Source organism: Mobula hypostoma, chromosome 23 (assembly GCF_963921235.1).
Source record: "Mobula hypostoma chromosome 23, sMobHyp1.1, whole genome shotgun sequence".
Taxonomy (NCBI): domain Eukaryota; kingdom Metazoa; phylum Chordata; class Chondrichthyes; order Myliobatiformes; family Myliobatidae; genus Mobula; species Mobula hypostoma.
The window spans coordinates 22,074,209-22,093,886 of record NC_086119.1 but is presented as its reverse complement, the minus strand read 5'-3'; the positions used below and the strand labels follow the sequence as shown (position 1 = coordinate 22,093,886).

The following is a 19,678-nucleotide window of genomic DNA, read 5'->3' as shown; positions in this document are numbered from 1 at the left end:
TATCAAAAAAAGATTTAGGAACGAAAATTGGTAATGCCTGAAACACATATAAAAATTTTGGCAAAAAAAACATCTTAACTGCATTAATACGACCAATCAAAGTTAAATATAAGGGAAACCATTTAGATGAAAGTTGAGTAATATGGTCTATTAATGGTAAAAAGTTAGTCTTAAATAAATCTTTATGTTTACAAGTAATTTTAATCCCAAGATATGAAAAGTAATTATTAATCAATTTAAATGGAAATTTATAATATAAGGGAAGATGTTTATTAATCGGAAAAAGTTCACTCTTACTAAGATTTAATTTATAACCTGAGAAAAGACCAAATTGTGCTAATAACTCTAAAACAGCAGGAATGGATCTCTCAGGATTAGAAATATATAAAAGTAAATCATCAGCATAGAGTGATAATTTATGGGACTTTAATCCCCGAGTTATCCCAGTAATATTTGAAGATTCTCGAATAGCAATTGCAAGAGGTTCTAATGCAATATCAAATAATAGGGGACTAAGAGGACAGCCTTGTCGAGTACCACGAAAGAGAGGAAAAAAAGGTGAGTTTAAGGAGTTAGTACGAACCGAGGCTACAGGGGAGTGATATAACAGTTTAATCCAGGATATAAATTTCAAGCTAAAATTAAACATTTCAAGCACCTTAAATAAATAAGGCCATTCTACTCTATCAAAAGCTTTCTCGGCATCTAAAGAAATAACACACTCAGGAACATTTTGTGAGGGAGTATAAACGATATTTAACAATGTACGAATATTATAAAAAGAGTAACGACCTTTAATAAAACCCGTTTGGTCTTCCGAAATAATAGAAGGAAGTACTTTTTCTAGTCTATTTGCTAATAACTTAGAAAAAACTTTAGAATCAACATTTAATAAAGATATTGGTCTATAAGATGCACATTGAGCAGGGTCTTTATCCTTCTTTAGTATTAAAGAAATTGATGCTCTATTAAAAGATTCCGGAAGTTTACCAAGTTTCAAAGAAGCCTCAAAAACCTTATAGAGCCAAGGAATCAATAAAGAAGCAAAACATTTATAAAATTCAACGGTAAACCCATCAGGGCCAGGAGCTTTCCCCAGATTCATAGAAAAAATAACATTCTTAATCTCATCCATTGTAATGGAAGTATCTAATAAAGAAGACATATCCTGTGAAATCTGAGGGAAGTCTAACTTATCTAAAAAATCATTCATATATTTAGAATCTCGAGGAGACTCTGATTGATATAAAGAAGAATAAAAATCACAAAAGGTTTGATTAATCCCCACATGATCCAATATCAATCGATCATTTTGGTTATAAATCTGATTGATTTGAGATTTAACATAATTAGATTTCAATTGATTAGCCAGCAGCTTGCCAATTTTATCACTGTGAACATAAAAATCACTTCTTGTTTTCTTTAATTGGTTTACAATCGAGGACGAGAGTAGTAAACTGTGTTCCATTTGAAGTTCAGTTCTTTGTTTGTATAGCTCCTCAGAAGGAGCCATAACATATTTCTTATCAATTTCTTTAATCTTGTCCACAATTGCCATCTCCTCCTGCTTCTGTTTCTTCCTCAAAGCAACGGAATACGAAATAATCTGACCCCGAATATAGGCTTTAAAAGTGTCCCAAAGAGTGTTAACCGAAACTAGCGGGAGTATTCAAGGACATCTTCAACCTCTCACTCCTACGGGCAGAAGTTCCTGCTTGATTCAAAAAGACAACAATTATACCAGTGCCAGAGATGAATAATGTAGGTTGCCCTAATGACTATCGCCTGGTAGCACTCACATAGACAGTGATGAAATGCTTTGAGAGGTTGGTTATGACTAGACTGAACTCCTGCCTCAGCAGGGACCTGGATCCATTGTAATTTGCCTATTCGTCACAGCAGACGCAATCTCCATGGCTCTCCACACTGCTTTAGACCACCTAGACAACGCAAACACCTACATCAGGATGCTGTTCATCGACTGTAGCTCAGCATTTAATACCATCATTCCCACAATCCTGATTGAGAATTTGCAGAACCTGGGCCTCTGTAATTGGATCCTCGAATTCCTAACCGGAAGACCACAGTCTATGCGGATTGATGATAACATATCCACTTCGCTGATGATCAACAATGCCATTTTCTTGTACTATCATACACCTCCAGATCAATTATCTGTTGTAGGGTAATGTAATGGGTGTCAGATGACACATATTGTTCATAGAAACATAGAAAACCTACAGCACAATACAGGCTCTTCGGCCCACAAAGCTGTGCTGAACGTGTCCTTACCTTAGAAATTACCGAGGGATAACAAACCCCAATTTCCAGTAATCAGGAATTCACCCTTCAACACATATTGTATCAAAGAATTTCAAAACCAACACAAGTTTCAGATCTGATTACCATGTAAATGTATGATATCAAATACCTTCATACCCAGGTAATATCTGACCAGCACCATTAATAGTCCTTTTAAATTCAGACAATGTAAATTTGACATCCAAGCAGGAACTGTAATATTCTTTTATCTCAGCAGTCTGAGAATTGCTTGCCAAAACTGTTTCTCTACAAGATCACTCTTCTTAAATTGGCTGAACGATGTACACTATCATATGTTTTTGCTCATAATTCAGCTTTTTTGGGGTCAGTAACTGCAGCCTTTTCCCTACCATACAAAACCGACAATGCATTAAGTTTTCTAACTCCCATTTTCCTTGTCATACCTAAACTTCCCCTACCTTTCGCTTCCAAATCCATCACAGTATCCAAGACATTTTCTTTGCACTTCACACTACTTTTCTAACTATAGCTTGAGTTCATTGATATTGTATGAAAGAAGAATAAGAGTAACGCTGCCTAACTTTCCCAACAGCTATATTCTGCTCCTCCACAGCTCTTTTGCATTCATCCATCCACCAGGGAACAGCTCTCCTTTTATTTTCTCCCAACCGTCTAGGAATTGATTCCTTAGCTATTGAGTTGAGTACAAAACACAAGGTATTATTACTCCAGTCAATATCCTCCAAAACCAAATGATGAGGCAATCTACTTTCACATAAACCATCAAGTACGTTCCAATTAGCCTTTTTAAATTTCCACCTGGGGATATGAGAACTTATCCACTGATACACATCTATTCCCATTTGACAGATTGTAGTAAAATGGTCACTCCCCACTGTTGTATCATGACACACTTCCTAGTTACACACACTTGCTATATCCTCAGATACTGCCAGACAGAAATGATAATAATAATAAATAAGCAATAAATATTCAGAACATGAGATGAAGAGTCCTTGAAAGTGAGTCCATAGGTTCTGGGAACATTTCAATGATGAGCAAGTGAATTTGAGTGAAGTTATCCCCACTGGTTCAAGAGCCTGAACCAGTCTCTGCTATCTGCTTGTATACCAATTGCCTCATCCTCAACCCTATCTATCACTTTGCCAAAGTAGTTTAAACCCTCCGCAACAGTTATAGTAAACTGTTGTGGAAACAGTTCAGTTATGGGGCAAGTGAACTTGAGTGAGGTTATCCCCTCTGATTCAAGAGCCTGATGGTTTGGGAGTAATAACTGTTCCTGAACTTAGTGGTGTGAGTCCTGAGGCTCCTGTACCTTCTTCCTGATGGCAGTAGTGAACAAGAGCATGTTCTTTGTGGTGTGGAGCCCTGACTATTGATGCTGCTTTCCTGTGACAACATTTCGTGCAGACATGTGGAATTTTCAATAAATTTCTTAAACTCTTGACTATAAGCAACAGGCTTCTAACATTCCATTGTAAGATTGGAAAAAACAATTAACAACCCCCTTTTGAGGTCTGAACATTATTTATTTCTCCTTAATAGTCATTGTTAATAACTTCTATAGCCGAGTTCTTTATTACTAGATGTTTTTCTGCAGCTTTTAATATCATTTTATTTTTTTCTTTCTTACCTTTAGTTTGAGCTGTACAATTTACCCCATCTGCCATGAAAGTGACAAACTTCAGCTTAATCAACTATTAAAGAATCCTTTGTTATAGTGACTCTGAGTGTCTGGGGAGCCCATCATTTTACTCCCCATCTCACTCTGACCCTTCTGTCTGTGTTCTCCTGCATTGTTACAATGAGGTCCAATGTAAGATCAAGGAACAATGCCTCATTTTTTTCTAACTATATTGCAGCCAGCAGGACTCAATAGTGAATTCTCCAACTTCAGCTAACTTGCTCTTTCTTTCTGTTTGTATCGGGACTGGCCATTCTTCTCCTAGCTTTTGTTTCTCATCTGCACAAACCTTTCTGCTGAGAACGTCACATTAGTCTGGATTGTACAATATTACTCAGATTTAATATTAGCAGCACATTATACAGGCAAAGGAATCGAACTGTCCATTCAGTGACTGTCCATCATTTCACCCTCTTGCAGACATTCCCCTTGTTCTACCCACTGCCCCCTACACCTTCTCTGTTACTTAAAACTAATCAGCTTTCTCTCTTTCTTCTTCTGTTGCTTCTTACTGGAGGTTGGTAGTCCAAATAAAAGGGTGCATTACCGCCACCTACTGTACTGGAGTGTGAAGAGGATTCAGGAGAGTGATCATCACACCTTCCACTACCGTCCTGAGAAGAAATAACACTAACAATAAGGATGATGATAATAATAATAATAATAAAATAACTAAATAAATAGAAAAACACTCAATGCTATTGACTTAAATTGCGCTAAACAATCGAACAAGTTTCAAGAATTTAAATACTTCCTTATGCTTCTCCTGTGCTTCTTGCCCATACTCCCACCAAACTATCCAAAGTAACAATATTTTTTTGTAGAATCCACTTTCTTCCCTACTCATGTGCCCTACATTCCAATAACACAGGTGAGACTGTCTATGCTCACCTGAAGTACATTTACCAAGTCTAAACAGTGTGCCATTTAAACCAGGATGGCCGAGTCTAAGCTGAGTAATTATAACTCTCCCCCCCACCCCCCACCGGCGCCCTCCTCGCCTCCAAAGTGAAGTAACCTTTTTCTGAATTCCATCTAAGTAGCTTCTCTTAGTTGCATGTCCCACAGTCCCTGCCAGATTGAGAGAACATGGTCCTGAATTAAAACCTTTGCCTTCCCCTTACTTAGTGGAATATCAAAAGCACTGACTTTCAGAGATTGTTTAGCCAACCTATTGACTACTTCATTTCCTTCCACCCTGACATGAGCTGGGTTCCACGAAAAGCAGACATACACAAAGGAGGCTCTGGTAGATTCTGGTGTAGCAGACATCTTTCTGGACTGGACTCTGTGCATGCAGATTGTATTCCCTACTGAGCGATCTCTCACCTCTTCTGCATCACAGCCATTGATGGACATCGCTTGGGGTCTGGGATGCTTGTGTGCACAAACAACCTGTGCCCATGAGCACTGCAGAACATCACAAGTTCATCCAATTCCTTCTGATCAACTCATCTCTCATCTTGGGTTATGCTGGCTCTCCACTCACAACCCTCACTTCACCTGGTCAGCCAGTTCACTGCTGAATTGGGGACGCACCTGCAGGACCACTTGAATGCAATCTCAGCTGACCTCACCCTGTAAGTTCATGGAGATGGAGGAAACCCTTGACCTAACTTAGCTCCCACAGGAAAACCGTGATGGAACTATCACCTTTTTGTAAGAGGGAGGCCAGGACCCTGCCACTTCATAGATCATACAACTGTACAATCAACCTCCTCCTGGGCAGTACCCCACCCCAAAGTCATCTGTTCTCCCTCTCCCCTCTTGAGACCCAAACCATGAATGACTATATCACTGAATGACTACATCGCAATTTCATTGGACCATCCCAGTCCCCAGCAAGTAGAGGATTCTTCTTTGTCAAAAAGAAAGATGGGGGTCTCCGTCCCTCCATCGACTACTGTGGACTCAACAAAATTGCTATTAAGAACTGCTGTCATTCCCTAATTCAATTTAAAGTTGTTCATAGAGCACATATGTCCAAAGATAAATTAGCTCGCTTTTATTCTCATATTAATCCTTTTTGTGATAGATGTCCAGGGCAGATAGCCTCTTTAACTCATATGTTTTGGTCTTGTCCTACTCTGGAAACTTTTTGGAGAGACATTTTTAATATTATCTCCAAGGTATTGAATATAGATATATCTCCTCACCCTATTACTGCTATCTTTGGACTACCTAAAATTTCCAGTAATCTTTCTCCTTCAGCCCGTAGAATGATTGCATTTCTTACTTTAATGGCAAAAAGATGTATCTTACAACATTGGAAAGAGCTTAATGCTCCAACTACCTTTTTTTGGTTTTCTCAGACGATATTATGCTTGAATTTGGAGAAAATTAGAAGCAATCTTTATGATTCCTCACTTAAATTTGAACAGACCTGGAGATCTTTTATTCAATATTTTCATTTAATGTAATTTTTTTTCTCCTCTTTTTTTTGCTCCATATTTATATACCCTTCTTGTTTTTTTTTTACTGTTTTTAATGGAGGTCGGGATTGAGGACGTGATTTTAAGTTTTTTTAACTCTGCTTGGTTCCAAGTTAGCCCATTGCTTTGCTTTGCTTTTAGTTTAGTTGCACGGTGGGTTTTTTTTTTCTTTTTCTCTATTGATATATATATATAAAAATTAGTATACTATTATGTTACCTTAGTATGTTATGTTTAAATTACATTGTTTGTATCTTTTTTTTTGTATTAATATCTCCTGTAATTTTATTATATTCTAACAGTGTATTAGTGCCTATATGGCTTACCTTTTTGTATACTTATTCAATAAAAAGATTTAAAAAGAAAGAAAGAACTGCTGTCCTCTCCCCTTGATGGATAACACATTCAGAACTCTCTTCGGGACCTAGATCTTCTCCAAACTGGACCTATGGAGTGTGTACGAACTGATTTGCATACACTAGGGGTATGAGTGGAAAACGATATTCATAACACTCACTGGCTATTACGAATACCTGGTGATGCCTTTGGACTTTCCAACAGACCAGCCATTTTCCAAGCCTTCATTCATGATATCCTCTGACATGCTGCACAGATATATGTTCATCTACCTCGGCGACATCCTCATCTTCTCCAAGGACTCCCAAGACCATGTCTGTCACATCCTTTGACTGAAGGCATCTCTTCCAAAGCCAAATATAGTACATTAAAGAAGTGCCAGTTCCACATCCCATTCCTTTCTGGGTTATGCACTTGCACCCAAGACGTAATCATGGACCCAGAAAAGGTGCACACCAACTTCTACAAGATCTCACCCATTTTATTGGTCACTTCAAGATCACCTATCACATCAGTCCAGTCACTTACCATCCCCATCTGTTACTGACCCACAGGATAACACCTATCTTCCACATGTCCTGCCTCAAGCACATTGTTCATGAACCACCAAACCCATCCTTAGTATTTTCAGAACTAAGGATAGAGGCGGAAGGTGGTCCAGTATACATGGTTCGCTGGTTGATAAATTCACATTGTCATGGATGGGATGTGAGGTACCTGATTGACTGGGAAGCGCTCGGCCAGAGGAGAGATCTTGGGTGCTTTCCAGTTTCATACTGGATCCACCACTCATCAAGAAGTTCCACCAGACCCATCTGGACCATCCTGGGCCATTGGGTGTCAGCGTAGGAGATCCTGCCGTATCAGCACAGGCAGACACCTCCCAGTCTCCACTCAGCTAACAGGAGTCATCCGCTACTCATTTCCATCTCATCACCTGCAGCCTATTTAAACCCAGCTCTCAAACACAGTCCTTGCTCACTCAATGAACAAGTCAACCCCAACCAGTTGCGCCCCCCCCCACATCTCGTTACTTTGCTGCCTGTGAGTTTAGAAACTATTCCCTTATTTTGTGGCCCCTTTGTTGCTTGTTATTTTTGCAGTCTATTAATAAAGTTATTATTAATTGTTGAATTGTCTCCACGGCTCTGCTTTTGGGTGAAGCCTCCTCTACATTTTCTGATGACTCTAACATTTCTGTTTTTTTTTCAGTTTCCTTTATCTGCAGACTTCTTACCTATTCCTTGTCTCAGTTTTATTGATCAGCATTTACATTGTAAAATATGTGCTTCAAGTCCACACAGACATCGTCCATTGCTTTCTCTTCATCAATCTGCTCTGCAGCATCATGAGGAACCTCATAAATTAGTCAAACATAATTTGTGTTTTATGTTCAGGCTGCTACCATCTAATTGTCCAGATGTGTTCTATCAAAAAATCTATTTGGGTAACTAATGCCACACCAGCCTCTGAAGTAACAGCCAAACAATGGAAGGTGCTGTGGTCAGCACAATTTGGATAGTCTAACTTATCACTCACCTGCTTATCAATACAATTGCTTTTTGTTAGGACCCCTCAGTTCCAAGCATCATGGCTCTGAGGCAAAGTTATATAATAAAGAGGAAAGGTGAGAATAACCGTCCTTGACATCAAGGCCGAATTTGGCTGAGTCTGGTATAGAGACCTGGTAAAACTTGTCAACAGCAATGAATGGCTGGAGTCACATCTCATACAGAGGAAAATAGTTGTTGAGATTAATTCTCCTGCTGCCTTGAATATTGATACACCTCTAGCAGTATCTTGGGTCCAAAATACCCTTAGCGGTTTCATCAATATTAGATAAATAATGAGGATATTTGCAAATGCTTGCAATTCTTCAATAAACTAGGCGCTCTCTGCCTTCAATGAGCTGTTAAGTCTGGACTGATAAGTCATTAGACCTGCGAATTTCCAAGGGCAGCAAACAAACTGCTGGAAGAACTTGGATACACACAGGACTGCAGATGCTGAAATCTAAAGCAACCAAAAGACTGCTGGGGCAACTAAGTGGGTCAAGTAGCATGTGTGGGAGAAAAAGAACTGCAGACAATTTGGGACAGCATGCAGCTTTTTGACCGGAAACACAGAAAATTCTTCTCCTTGCACAGATGCTGGTCCGCCCACGAAGATCCTCCAGCAGCTTGTTTGTTGTTGAAGGAACTCAAGGGGCCAGGTAGAATCTGCAGAGGGAAATGGACAGTTACTATTTCAGTCAAGTCCCTTTACCTGGCATGGTCACCATAGACAAGCAATTATAGTGTGCTTATTACATAAAAACATGGCTTCAAGAATAGATGAGAAGTCAGGCATTCCATGTCAGCTGACTTATTACCAAAACCATTCCTCTATCCACAAGACTCGAGTCAGGAACATGATGGAATATTCTCTGTCTAAAAGAATGTAGCTTCATTGACACATGAGAATTTAAGGTCAACCAAGCCTGAACATCCCATCCACAATATTAAACATGCGCTCTCTCCACTATCAGTGCATTATGACTGCATTCTGTACCATTTACAAACCGGACTGCAGTCACTCATTGAAGCTCCCGAACCCTTGAGGTGTACCAACAAGAAGAATTGGGGCATGTCTTGTTTTCACTTTTCTCACAAATGACAAGGAGACGCAGAAAATTCTTCAAGAAGTTGAGCATAGAAGAATGAGACGGGATCTCATAGAAACGTTTCGAATGTTGAAAGGGTTGGACAGAGTAGATGTGGAAAGGTTGTTTCCCTTGGTGGGTGAGTCCAGGACAAGAGGCCATAGTCTTAGAATTAGAGGGTACCCGGTTAAAACAGAGATGAGGAGAAATTTTTTTAGCCAGAGGGTCGTGGATTTGTGGAATTCATTGCCACATACAGCTGTGGAGGCCCAATCATTGAGGGTGTTTAAGGAGGAGATTGACAGGTATCTAATTAGTCAGGGTATCAAGGGATATGGGGAAAAAGCCAGAAATTGGAACTTGATGGGTGAATAGTTTAGCTCATGGGGGAGCTGCGGAGCAGACTCAATGGGCCAAATAGCCTACTTCTGCTCCTTTGTCTTGTGATCCTGTGATCTTGTGAAGTTTTAAACTTTAATTTGCAAATCAAAGCTGAGACAGTCAGTGAGCTAGTCGCTGATTGTCCGTCGATCCTTGTACATCGCATTTTTTATAACAGTTCTCCTATCTTAGCTACATTATCATATCCAATCGGCCTGTGATAACATATTATCAATATATTCGCTCTTGACTTTCCACTATTGTTTTACTCCCCAACTTAATTATGTCCTAGTTTACATTTTAGACTGTATGTCTTCTCATCCCTAACCACAGTTATCTCTTAATTAATCTTGCATCGACATACTGCTACATACTTCATCATCTTACCCGCCACTGTTATCTTTCTACTTGATTTCATTCTAGTTCTCTCATGAATTAATAGTGAGCAGGTCAAAAGTCATGGCTGCATAGTGAATACCTTCTAATGAGCTAACAGTGGTTACATAGTAAATACTGTAGAAAATACAATGTGTGCATTTACATTTTTGCAATAGGCATCAGGCATAAGGGAACATCATAACCTGCAGGTTGCACTCTATGCCCCACACCATTGAAGGGGAACTATAACATCTTAAAACATAACAATTTGATTGGTTGATTAGGTATTTGCATTAGCATACTGGTGTAAAGATATACTTAATAAGGTGGCCACTATGTGTATAGTCAAACAATATTTGAATAATGCCATTTCAAAAGTCACAAGTCTGCTTTAAGTTCCTTTTTCTTATTGCTCCAAAGAACTTAAATTTTAACAGTTTATGAAATGGGTGTGACCCTTTAAAACAGATGTCAGCATAAATAATTGCTTCAGGATTGAGAATCTTTATTTAATTGGGGTGCTATTTATGCATTTGTATGGGATTTGTCACTGTTGGCTAAGCATGACCTAATATAAAGGGTCACTGGAAAATCAACAAACTACAAGTGCTGGAAATCTGAACCAAAAAAAAAGAAGCAAATACTGGGAAGTGAGACTGTATTTGTGGAAAGTGAAACTGAGTTAATGCTTCAGATCAAGAGTTCTTCCTCAGAACATCCAGAGAGAAGTGTCTTTGATTAGACATACTGTATTAACTGAAAGGTCCTGAGCCCAAAATGTTGCTTCACTTTCATAGACATGGCCTGACCTACTGAGTGTGTTCAGTATCTCCTGTTTTTATTTATTATTAAATAACCATGCTCTCTTTCTTCATTTGTGAGAAGAATTATAGGGTCATAAAGTACTACAGCACATAAACGGGTCTGTCAGTACATCCAGTCCATGCCAACCTGATCTTCTGTCTAATCCAATCTACCTCCACCTAGATCAAATCCCTCTATCCCCATCTCATTCATATACCTATCCAAACTTCGCTTAAATGTTAGAATTGAACTTGCTTCTACCACTTCCTCTGGCAGCTTGTTTCACACTTCGACCAACCTCTGAGCGAAGCAGTTCCCCTAGAGTTTCCTCTTAAATACTTCCCATTTCAGACTTAACCCCTAGTTCTAGTCTTACCCAATCCATGGGGAAAAAGCCTGCGTGCATTTACCCTATCTGTACCTCTCATAATTTTGTATACATCCATCAAAACTCCCTTTAATCTCCTGTTGTAGCACGGATGAAATCACCAGAGAGACAGCTTCACTGGTAGATACAAAGCTGCTTCTTTATTCGACACAACAAGTAGGCATCATACGGACGGAGACGCTTTCAGTAGAAAGGTCTGCTAGCCAATGTGGACTCGATATTTATATGCTAAACACAAAGGAAATCGCTACTTAAAAAGTTATAGACAATGTTTCCTATTGAAGCTACATACAATATAACACACCATCCTTTCCTTCTGACGCCAACGTGTCTGGGTTGGTATCCACACCCTTTAAGAATGCAAGTTAAGTCCACGATACATTTATTTGGCATTTCCCGTGCTAACATAGAAGACAATTAATATTTATAATGTATAGATAATACTGTCTTCGAAACTACAGCATCAGGTCAAACTACGGCGCCAGAAGCATCTGGTACTCACACCTTTTTAGGAAGCGCATTGTTGTGGACTCAATCTACAGTACTTTGTCAAATAGAAGTCTAGTGGCCAGAGTCACTTAAGTGTAAACAAATTATCTACCCAAAAAAACTCACTCTAACATCTCCTACACTCCAAGGAATTAAGTTCTAACCTATTAAACTTTTCCTGATAACTTCAGCCCTCAAGCTCCAGCTATATCCTTATAAGTTTTCTCTGTACTCTTTCAAGCTTATTGACATTGGTCCTTTGGATATATGACCAGAATTGTATGCAATACCCTAAATTTGGCCTCACCGACTTCTTGAAGAACTTCAACAATCCAGTGTCAAGATTTATGAACCCAATGTGCTAAAATCTCTCTTTACTACCTATCTGCCTGTGCTGCCACTTTCAAGGAATTATGTATCTGTATTCCCAGCTCCTACAGCACACCTCAGATCCCAAAGCAACACACACAAGATGCTGGAGGAACTCAGTAGGTCAGGTAGCATCTACGTTTGTATATATATAGGCATCCGTTAGTCTCGAGACCATGGATTTGCGCCTTGGAAGGTTTCCAGGGCGCAGGCCTGGGCAAGGTTGTATGGAAGACCGGCATTTGACCATGCTGCACGTCTCCCCTCTCCATGCCATGGATGTTGTCCAAGGGAAGGGCACTAGGGCCAACACAGCTTGACACTGGTGTCATCACAGAGCAATGTGTGGTTAAGTGCCTTGCCCAAGGACACAACACGCTGCCTCAGCTGAGACTCGAACTAGTGACCTTCAGATCATTAGACCAATGCCTTAACCGCTTGGCCATGCGCCAACATCTATGGAAATGAAAAGTCATAGTCATAGTCATAGTCATAGTCATATTTTATTGATCCCGAGTGAAATTGATTTTCGCTGCAGTTGCCCCAACCAAGAATAGTGTATAAATATAGCAATATAAACTATAAATAATTAAATAGTAATATGTAAATTATGCCAGGAAATAAGTCCAGGACCAGCCTGTTGGCTCAGGGTGTCTGACCCTCCAAGGGAGGAGTTGTAAAGTTTGATGGCCACAGGCAGGAATGACTTCTTATGACGCTCAGTGCAGCATCTCGGTAGAATGAGTCTCTGGCTGAATGTACTCCTGTGCCCAACCAGTACATAATGTAGTGGATGGGAGACATTGTCCAAGATGGCATGCAACTTGGACAGCATCCTCTTTTCAGACACCACCGTCAGAGAGTCCAGTTCCATCCCCACAACATCACTGGCCTTACGGATGAGTTTGTTGATTCTGTTGGTGTCTGCTACCCTCAGCTTGCTGCCCCAGCACACAACAGCAAACATGATAGCACTCGCCACCACAGACTCGTAGAACATCCTCAGCATTTCAAACAAGTCAACATTTCAGGCCAAGACGTTTCTTCAGGACTGCCACCTCAGAGCCCTACTATTCAATACATAAGACTTACCTCCAGTTGTTCTCCCAAAGTGCAATGCCTCACTCTTCACACAGTTCTGAAATACTTTCAAGAACTCTGTTTTGCATTTATTTTTGTCTTGAATGAATACAACAGTATATTTTAGTTCCATCTATTTATTCTTGCAGACATTATAAACGGATCCGTCTCTATCTGCTGTAAGTATTTCATGAATTTGGTCCAACATTAGATTATAAATGTAGAAATGTACAAAATAATCTAAGAATCCACTGTAATTTTGACTTTTTTTTAAACAGTGTCAACAGTGCATTGAATCATTTGACAACCATAAAAATCTTAATAATAAAAAGACTTGTACTGATTTTCAACCCATGACATCACATCTCTTAATTCCAAACACCAAAGGAATGCAGATTTATCTATTAACATTTGTGGTTGATTCAAGTAAACATTTCAGTATTTTTGTCCTTCATAACATCAGTGTAAATAGAAGCAAGAAAGATAATCACTTGAATGAAAAGTTATTCGTATTTGATAAATCTAATTTGAGCTCCTTTGTGAACTTTTCTTTTCAAAATCATTTAACAATTTAGTTGAGTATCTTTGTAAATATTTCTTAACACTGCTTGTTAGTTTTTGCTTTATAATGAACAAGTCAATTGATCTTCGAAATTGTTGTGACTATTTAGCATTTGTCATAGACCAACCCAGATTGTAACAGGTTACTTCAGACAGGTATTACAATCATGCTGCCCGTCTCTAAATCAAGAAAGTTTCCTCAGCTCCCTTTATCAGAACAAATTTGTTTTGCACATCCTCAATGAATAGAACTACAGAGAATAACAGTTCTTGGGATAAACTTTGTTCTCTGTTGGTTGCACCAAATGTGCAAAGTACCAATACCAGTGGTTAACACAAGAGCTTCTGCAGATGCTGAAAACTTTTAGCAAAACACACACAAAATGCTAGAACTATGGAGGGGAATAAACAGTTGACAAGTCAGGCTGTGACCCTAATGAAGGATCTCAGACCGAAATGACAAAATGTACCAATCAATAGTTACTCACTAAACTCTACTTCTGAAATTTGGCTCCATGCAAGTCACAATATTACTTATTTAGCACATGTAATGAAAAATTTCTGCCTTCTGAATTTGGCTTTGTTCATGGCTTCCCCAGACTCATGGGTGCAAATCATATTACCTCATGTGCTCACCTTCCTAGCGTAAATAATCAGTATAAAGGGCAATTGTGCCTGAAAGTTTAGCTTGTATGAAAGAACAGGGAGATTTTTGTTCACTTTAATTGATAACATTTGAACCAACCTGTTGTTCAGTCAAGTAATAATTCTAAATAAAGTTCTAGAGTTAAGTAATGGCCTCACTAGTAAAGCAAAAACACCTTGGATGACAAAGAAAGATGGAATATTTTCTTTAAAGCCCGGTGGGTTGTGAAAATGTCTTCTGAGAAATGCCTCCTTAATTAGAATAGACCAGCATAGGGAGGAAATTATATCCTTTAACAATTTTTGCTGTAAGTCTAAGTTTAGTGGGGCTATACCTAGTCCGAAAAAATACAGAAAATTAAACATATAAGGGGTTGAGCTGAATTTAGGAATTTAGAAGATTTAATAAAATTCTCCAACTAGGACAATTAACAAAATTAAATAAATTTTATTTTACGCAAACAACAGGAATTCTGCAGGTGCTGGAAATTCAAGCAACACACATCAAAGTTGCTGCTGAATGCAGCAGGCCAGGCAGCATCTATAGGAAGAGGCGCAGTCGACGTTTCAGGCCGAGACCCTTCCTCAGAACTAACTGAAGGAAGAGTGAGTAAGGGACTTGAAAGTTGGAGGGGGAGAAGGAGATCCAAAATTTTATATTAGATTGATTTTTAAGAGTATGTGCAATATTCCAGAGTTATAATGCATAGAATTCTCCTTTCTGTTTCTGTTGCGTACGTCTCTTTAGTAAGTGACTCTGAAGATTACAATTTGTCTTTCGGGATTAGTAGTCTTGATAAGCTGCTTCTCAACATAGTCTTCATTCCACCCCTTTAAATATTTATTCATACACGTAAGTACCAACTTGATTAAAGTCAGTTTAGTTTCTCATTCCTTTGATTTATAGTTTAATTATCTATAACTTTTGGTTTGCACTTCTACACTTTTTAGTTAATATTTACAGAGACTGTTCTGCTTTTTAAACTATTTCCTCTAGACCATGCTTACTTCTGTAAACAACCAACTAGTAATTACAAAGAAACATAACAGTTAACTGATGTCAACTAAAGGAATTCACACGTTGCATATTATTTTGTGGAGAAAAGTTGAGGCAAATAATAAATTTTTTTACTGATATTTTCTTTTACAATCAGAAAGTACTTTTATGGATTTACCTTCACATAAAACCTAGTTGAATATTTAACTTTTATTGTACAGATGAGCATGTTAGAGCTAAATTGTGATTACATTAAAATCTACTTGTTGCTTGTAATTTTGTGATGAAAATATTTATTCAGCAAAGTAACAAGATCATATTGTCAAAATAAATATAAGTACATTGCTGTAGTAACATTTAAACACTGATTGATTCAATGATAAGTAAACCTCCTGTCCTTGTTCAGTTGTTAATCTTTATTGACCTCAACCATAAAATGAAAATGGTGACATATAAATGCTGCAATCCAAAAGTAATCTACTGATGTTATAAAAAATCATTGAATCATTGATGTTAAAAGATTATGTATAAAATTTGGTGATTGAAGTTTCTGATCCAGTCATGACTCTTTCCGGTGTCATCCTATATATATATATCTGGTATGGTTTTATTGAGGCAGTCTATTGTTTGCAAAGCAGTTGAAGCAAGCCACTAGAAAACTATCCGGGTAAAAAGTAAAATAATTTTCATAAAGGTGCAGTGTCCACTAGAACTTGGTTTAGCTTTGGAATTTTATTAGGAGTAATCAAGATCCTTTGGTGTTTCATAAATTCTTTAACTATTCGTGAAAAATGGCTCAGTGGAGCATTAAGAACCTTACTTTTGCGCTAAGTTGTATTGTGACCTTCCACTTTGGCATTGGGAGTTCAGGTATGGATATTCATATTCATTTGATTTCATTGAATAGTACAGCTAATGGAACAAGCTCCTCTGGATTTTGTGAATAACCTTAATTATTTGAGTCTTTTTTTGGTGCTGTCACATTGTAGTTTAATAATATCGGCAAGGCGTCATAAAAACAAGTGTTAACTTCAGAATATGTTAAAATGTATGTTGTTAATATCATACCGAATTGAATTTGTTACAAACTTCATTTCAGTTTTTATTTTAAAGATGTATTAAGAGTGGTAGTGATGTATCTAGTTCATTAAACATCAACAAGCTCTGGCTTTTGAATATATCAGGCACACGTTAATACATTCCATAACTTAGAAGAGTCTTTCTTTTCCAATATTTTTTATTAATTAATTTACATATAAGAATATAGAATACAGGAAAAAAATATATCAATATATTATACTAGATTGCATATAAAGACTCCTTACCCTATATTCATACAAGTTAATTAATTTGTAACATTGAAATATAGTAATTTTATTATATAAAAAAATCTAACCCACTACCAAGACCGAAGCTGATTAGTAAAGGAAAGAAAGAAAAAAATTGTTAGTCATCATCTGTGCTTTAACAGCAAATCAAAGTAATTCAGAAAAGGTCCCCACAATGTTTGAAAGTCTTGACTAGATTCAGAGATCGAACATCGAATCTACTCTAAACGTAAACATGACATCACATCACGTAACCATTGGGAGTGAATAGAAGGGGCCGCATCTTTCCATTTAATCAAGAGCGTCCTTCTGGCCATAAGAGACATAAAAGCCAAAATGTGCAAGTCAGATGACTCCAAAATAATATCCTTTCCTCCAACAATACCAAATAAAGCACGCAAAGGATTAGGCTTAAAGTTTACTTTAAAAAGTATCGAGAAAGTTTGAAATACTTCTTTCCAATATTTTCCAAGACTCTGGCATATCCGAAACATATGAATGAGTGAATGAAGGATTAGCCTTACCAAACTTTAGATTTTATTATTGGGCAGTTAATATAAGAAATCTTACATTCTGGTTATATTACATAAATCGTGACCATTGCCCGATGTGGGTTTTTTTAGAAGCTAACTCTGTTAATAAATTCTCTATTACTTCTCTTCTTGGATCCTTACTCCCTTCGTCTCCGAGTAAGTTAACTGATAATCTGGTAGTTAAACACACTGAGAGAATTTGGATACAATTCCAAAAATACTTTGGCTTATTGAGATTTTCTCTTTCAAGTCCCATTTTTTCTAATTATTTTTTTAAACCCTCTATGATTGATATGGCTTTTAAAGAATGGGATAATTAGGCATTAAATGTTTTCAGGATTTGCTTGTAGAGGAAAGGTCTTCTTTCATTTGAACAACTGTCAACTAAATATAGTTTACCCAAAACTCATTTTTTTCAATACCTACAAATAAGAGATTTTTTACGGTCTCAAATAAGTACACTTCCTAAAAGTCCTGATAAGAATCTACTAGATGCAATCTTTAATTTGAAACCTTTTTGTAATGGATCTATATCTAATATTTATAATACGCTGCTGGGAATGAGAAGTGTTCCTTTAGATAAAATTAAAAATCTTTGGGAACAAGATTTACAGACTTCAATTTCTGAGGAAACTTGGAATCAAATTTTTAAATTGGTTAACACTTCATCGTTAGGTGCTCGCCACTCTCTCCTACAATTTAAAGTGGTCCATAGGGCTCATATGACTAAGGATAAGTTGTCTCATTTCTATTTAGATATATCTCTGTATTGTGATAAATGTAATAATGGAAGAGTCTAATGCAATTTTTGAAAATACGGATTTGTGCCAACCTTCCCCAAAAGCTTGGTGAAAGTATCCATTACCTTACTATACTCTATGGCAGATGATAAAGCAACAATTGTACTTAAAAGTTATAAAAATATTTATATAATACTAAGCTACATGAATAAGACTTCAAATTACGTCTTTAGGAAGACATCTCTGCATAACTGATTATCAGTATTAAACTATGTGTATTCGGAAAGATGTAATGCTGAGGCTTTATACAAGGATGTACTGCTGAAGTTTATAAGGCTTTGGTCGAGCAGATTTTGGAATATTATGAGCAATTTTGTACACCAAATCTAATGAAGGATATGCTCACCCTAGAGATCCTCCGGAGGAGGTACACAAGAATGATCCTAGGAATGTAAGACTTAAACACGAGGAAATCTGCAGATGCTGGAAATACAAGCAACACACACAAAAAATGCTGGTGAATGCAACAGGCCAGGCAGCATCTATAGGAAGAGGCGCAGTCGACGTTTTGGGCCGAGACCCTTCGTCAGGGTGAACTGAAAGAAGAGATAGTGAAGCTATCTCTTCTTTCAGTTAGTCCTGACAAAGGGACTCGGCCCGAAACGTTGACTGTACCTCTTCCTATAGATGCTGCCTGGCCTGCTGCGTTCACCAGCATTTTTTGTGTGTGTTGAATGTAAGACTTAACATAATTAGTCTATGTTTAGTGTTCAGAAATATATGAATATACATTTTGGTAAAAGGAACAATAGTGCAGACTATTATTTAAATGGGGAGAAGGTTCAAGCATCAGAAGTGCAGAAGAACTTAGGAGTCCTCGTGCAAGACGCCCCGAGGTTAATTTACAGGTTGAGTCTGTGGTAAAGAAAGCAAATGCAATGTTTGCATTTATTTCACGGGGAATAGAATATAAAAGCAAGGAGATAATGCTGAGCCTTTATAGGACACTAGTCAGGCCGCACTTGGAGTATTGTCAACAGTTTTGGGCCCGATATCTCAGAAAGGATGTGTTGTCATTGGAGAGAGTCCAGAGGAGGTTCATGAGGATGATTTCAGAAATGAAGGGGTTAACATATGAGGAACATTTGGCAGCTTTGGGCCTGTACTCACTGGAACTTAGAAGAATGCAGGGGGGATCTCGTTGAAAGGACTAGATAGGTTGGGTGTGATTTTTCCTATGGTGGGAGCATCCAGAACTAAAGGGCACAGTCTCAAAATTGAGGGGTGATCTTTTAGAAGAGTTAAGGAGGTGGAATGCTTTGCCACAGACTGCAGTGGAGACCAAGTCCATGTGTATATTTTAAGGTGGAAGTTGATTGTTTTACTGATCGGTCAGGGCATCAAAAGATATGGCGAGAAGGCAGGTGTATGGGGTTGAGTGGGATCTAGGATCAGCCATCATGGGATAATGGAGCAGACTTGATGGGGTGAATGGCCTAATTCTGCTCCTATGTCTTATGGTCTTTTGGTCCACGTGGCAAGGCTGTACTGAGGTGAGGATTTGCAA

The 19,678-nt window shown here is 38.0% G+C and overlaps 1 protein-coding gene across 1 annotated transcript in view; it reads left to right on the top strand.

Annotated features, from left to right (window-relative positions):
• Positions 1 to 16,120: 16,120 nt before the first annotated feature.
• The window catches only part of LOC134336778 (transmembrane and immunoglobulin domain-containing protein 1-like), a 30,679-nt gene continuing 27,121 nt past the window's right edge, over positions 16,121 to 19,678 (top strand). The window contains exon 1 of the mRNA XM_063031231.1: positions 16,121 to 16,380. Within this exon, the coding sequence (XP_062887301.1) occupies positions 16,302 to 16,380 (79 nt within the window). The 5' untranslated portion in view covers positions 16,121 to 16,301. The remainder of the gene's footprint in view (positions 16,381 to 19,678) is intronic.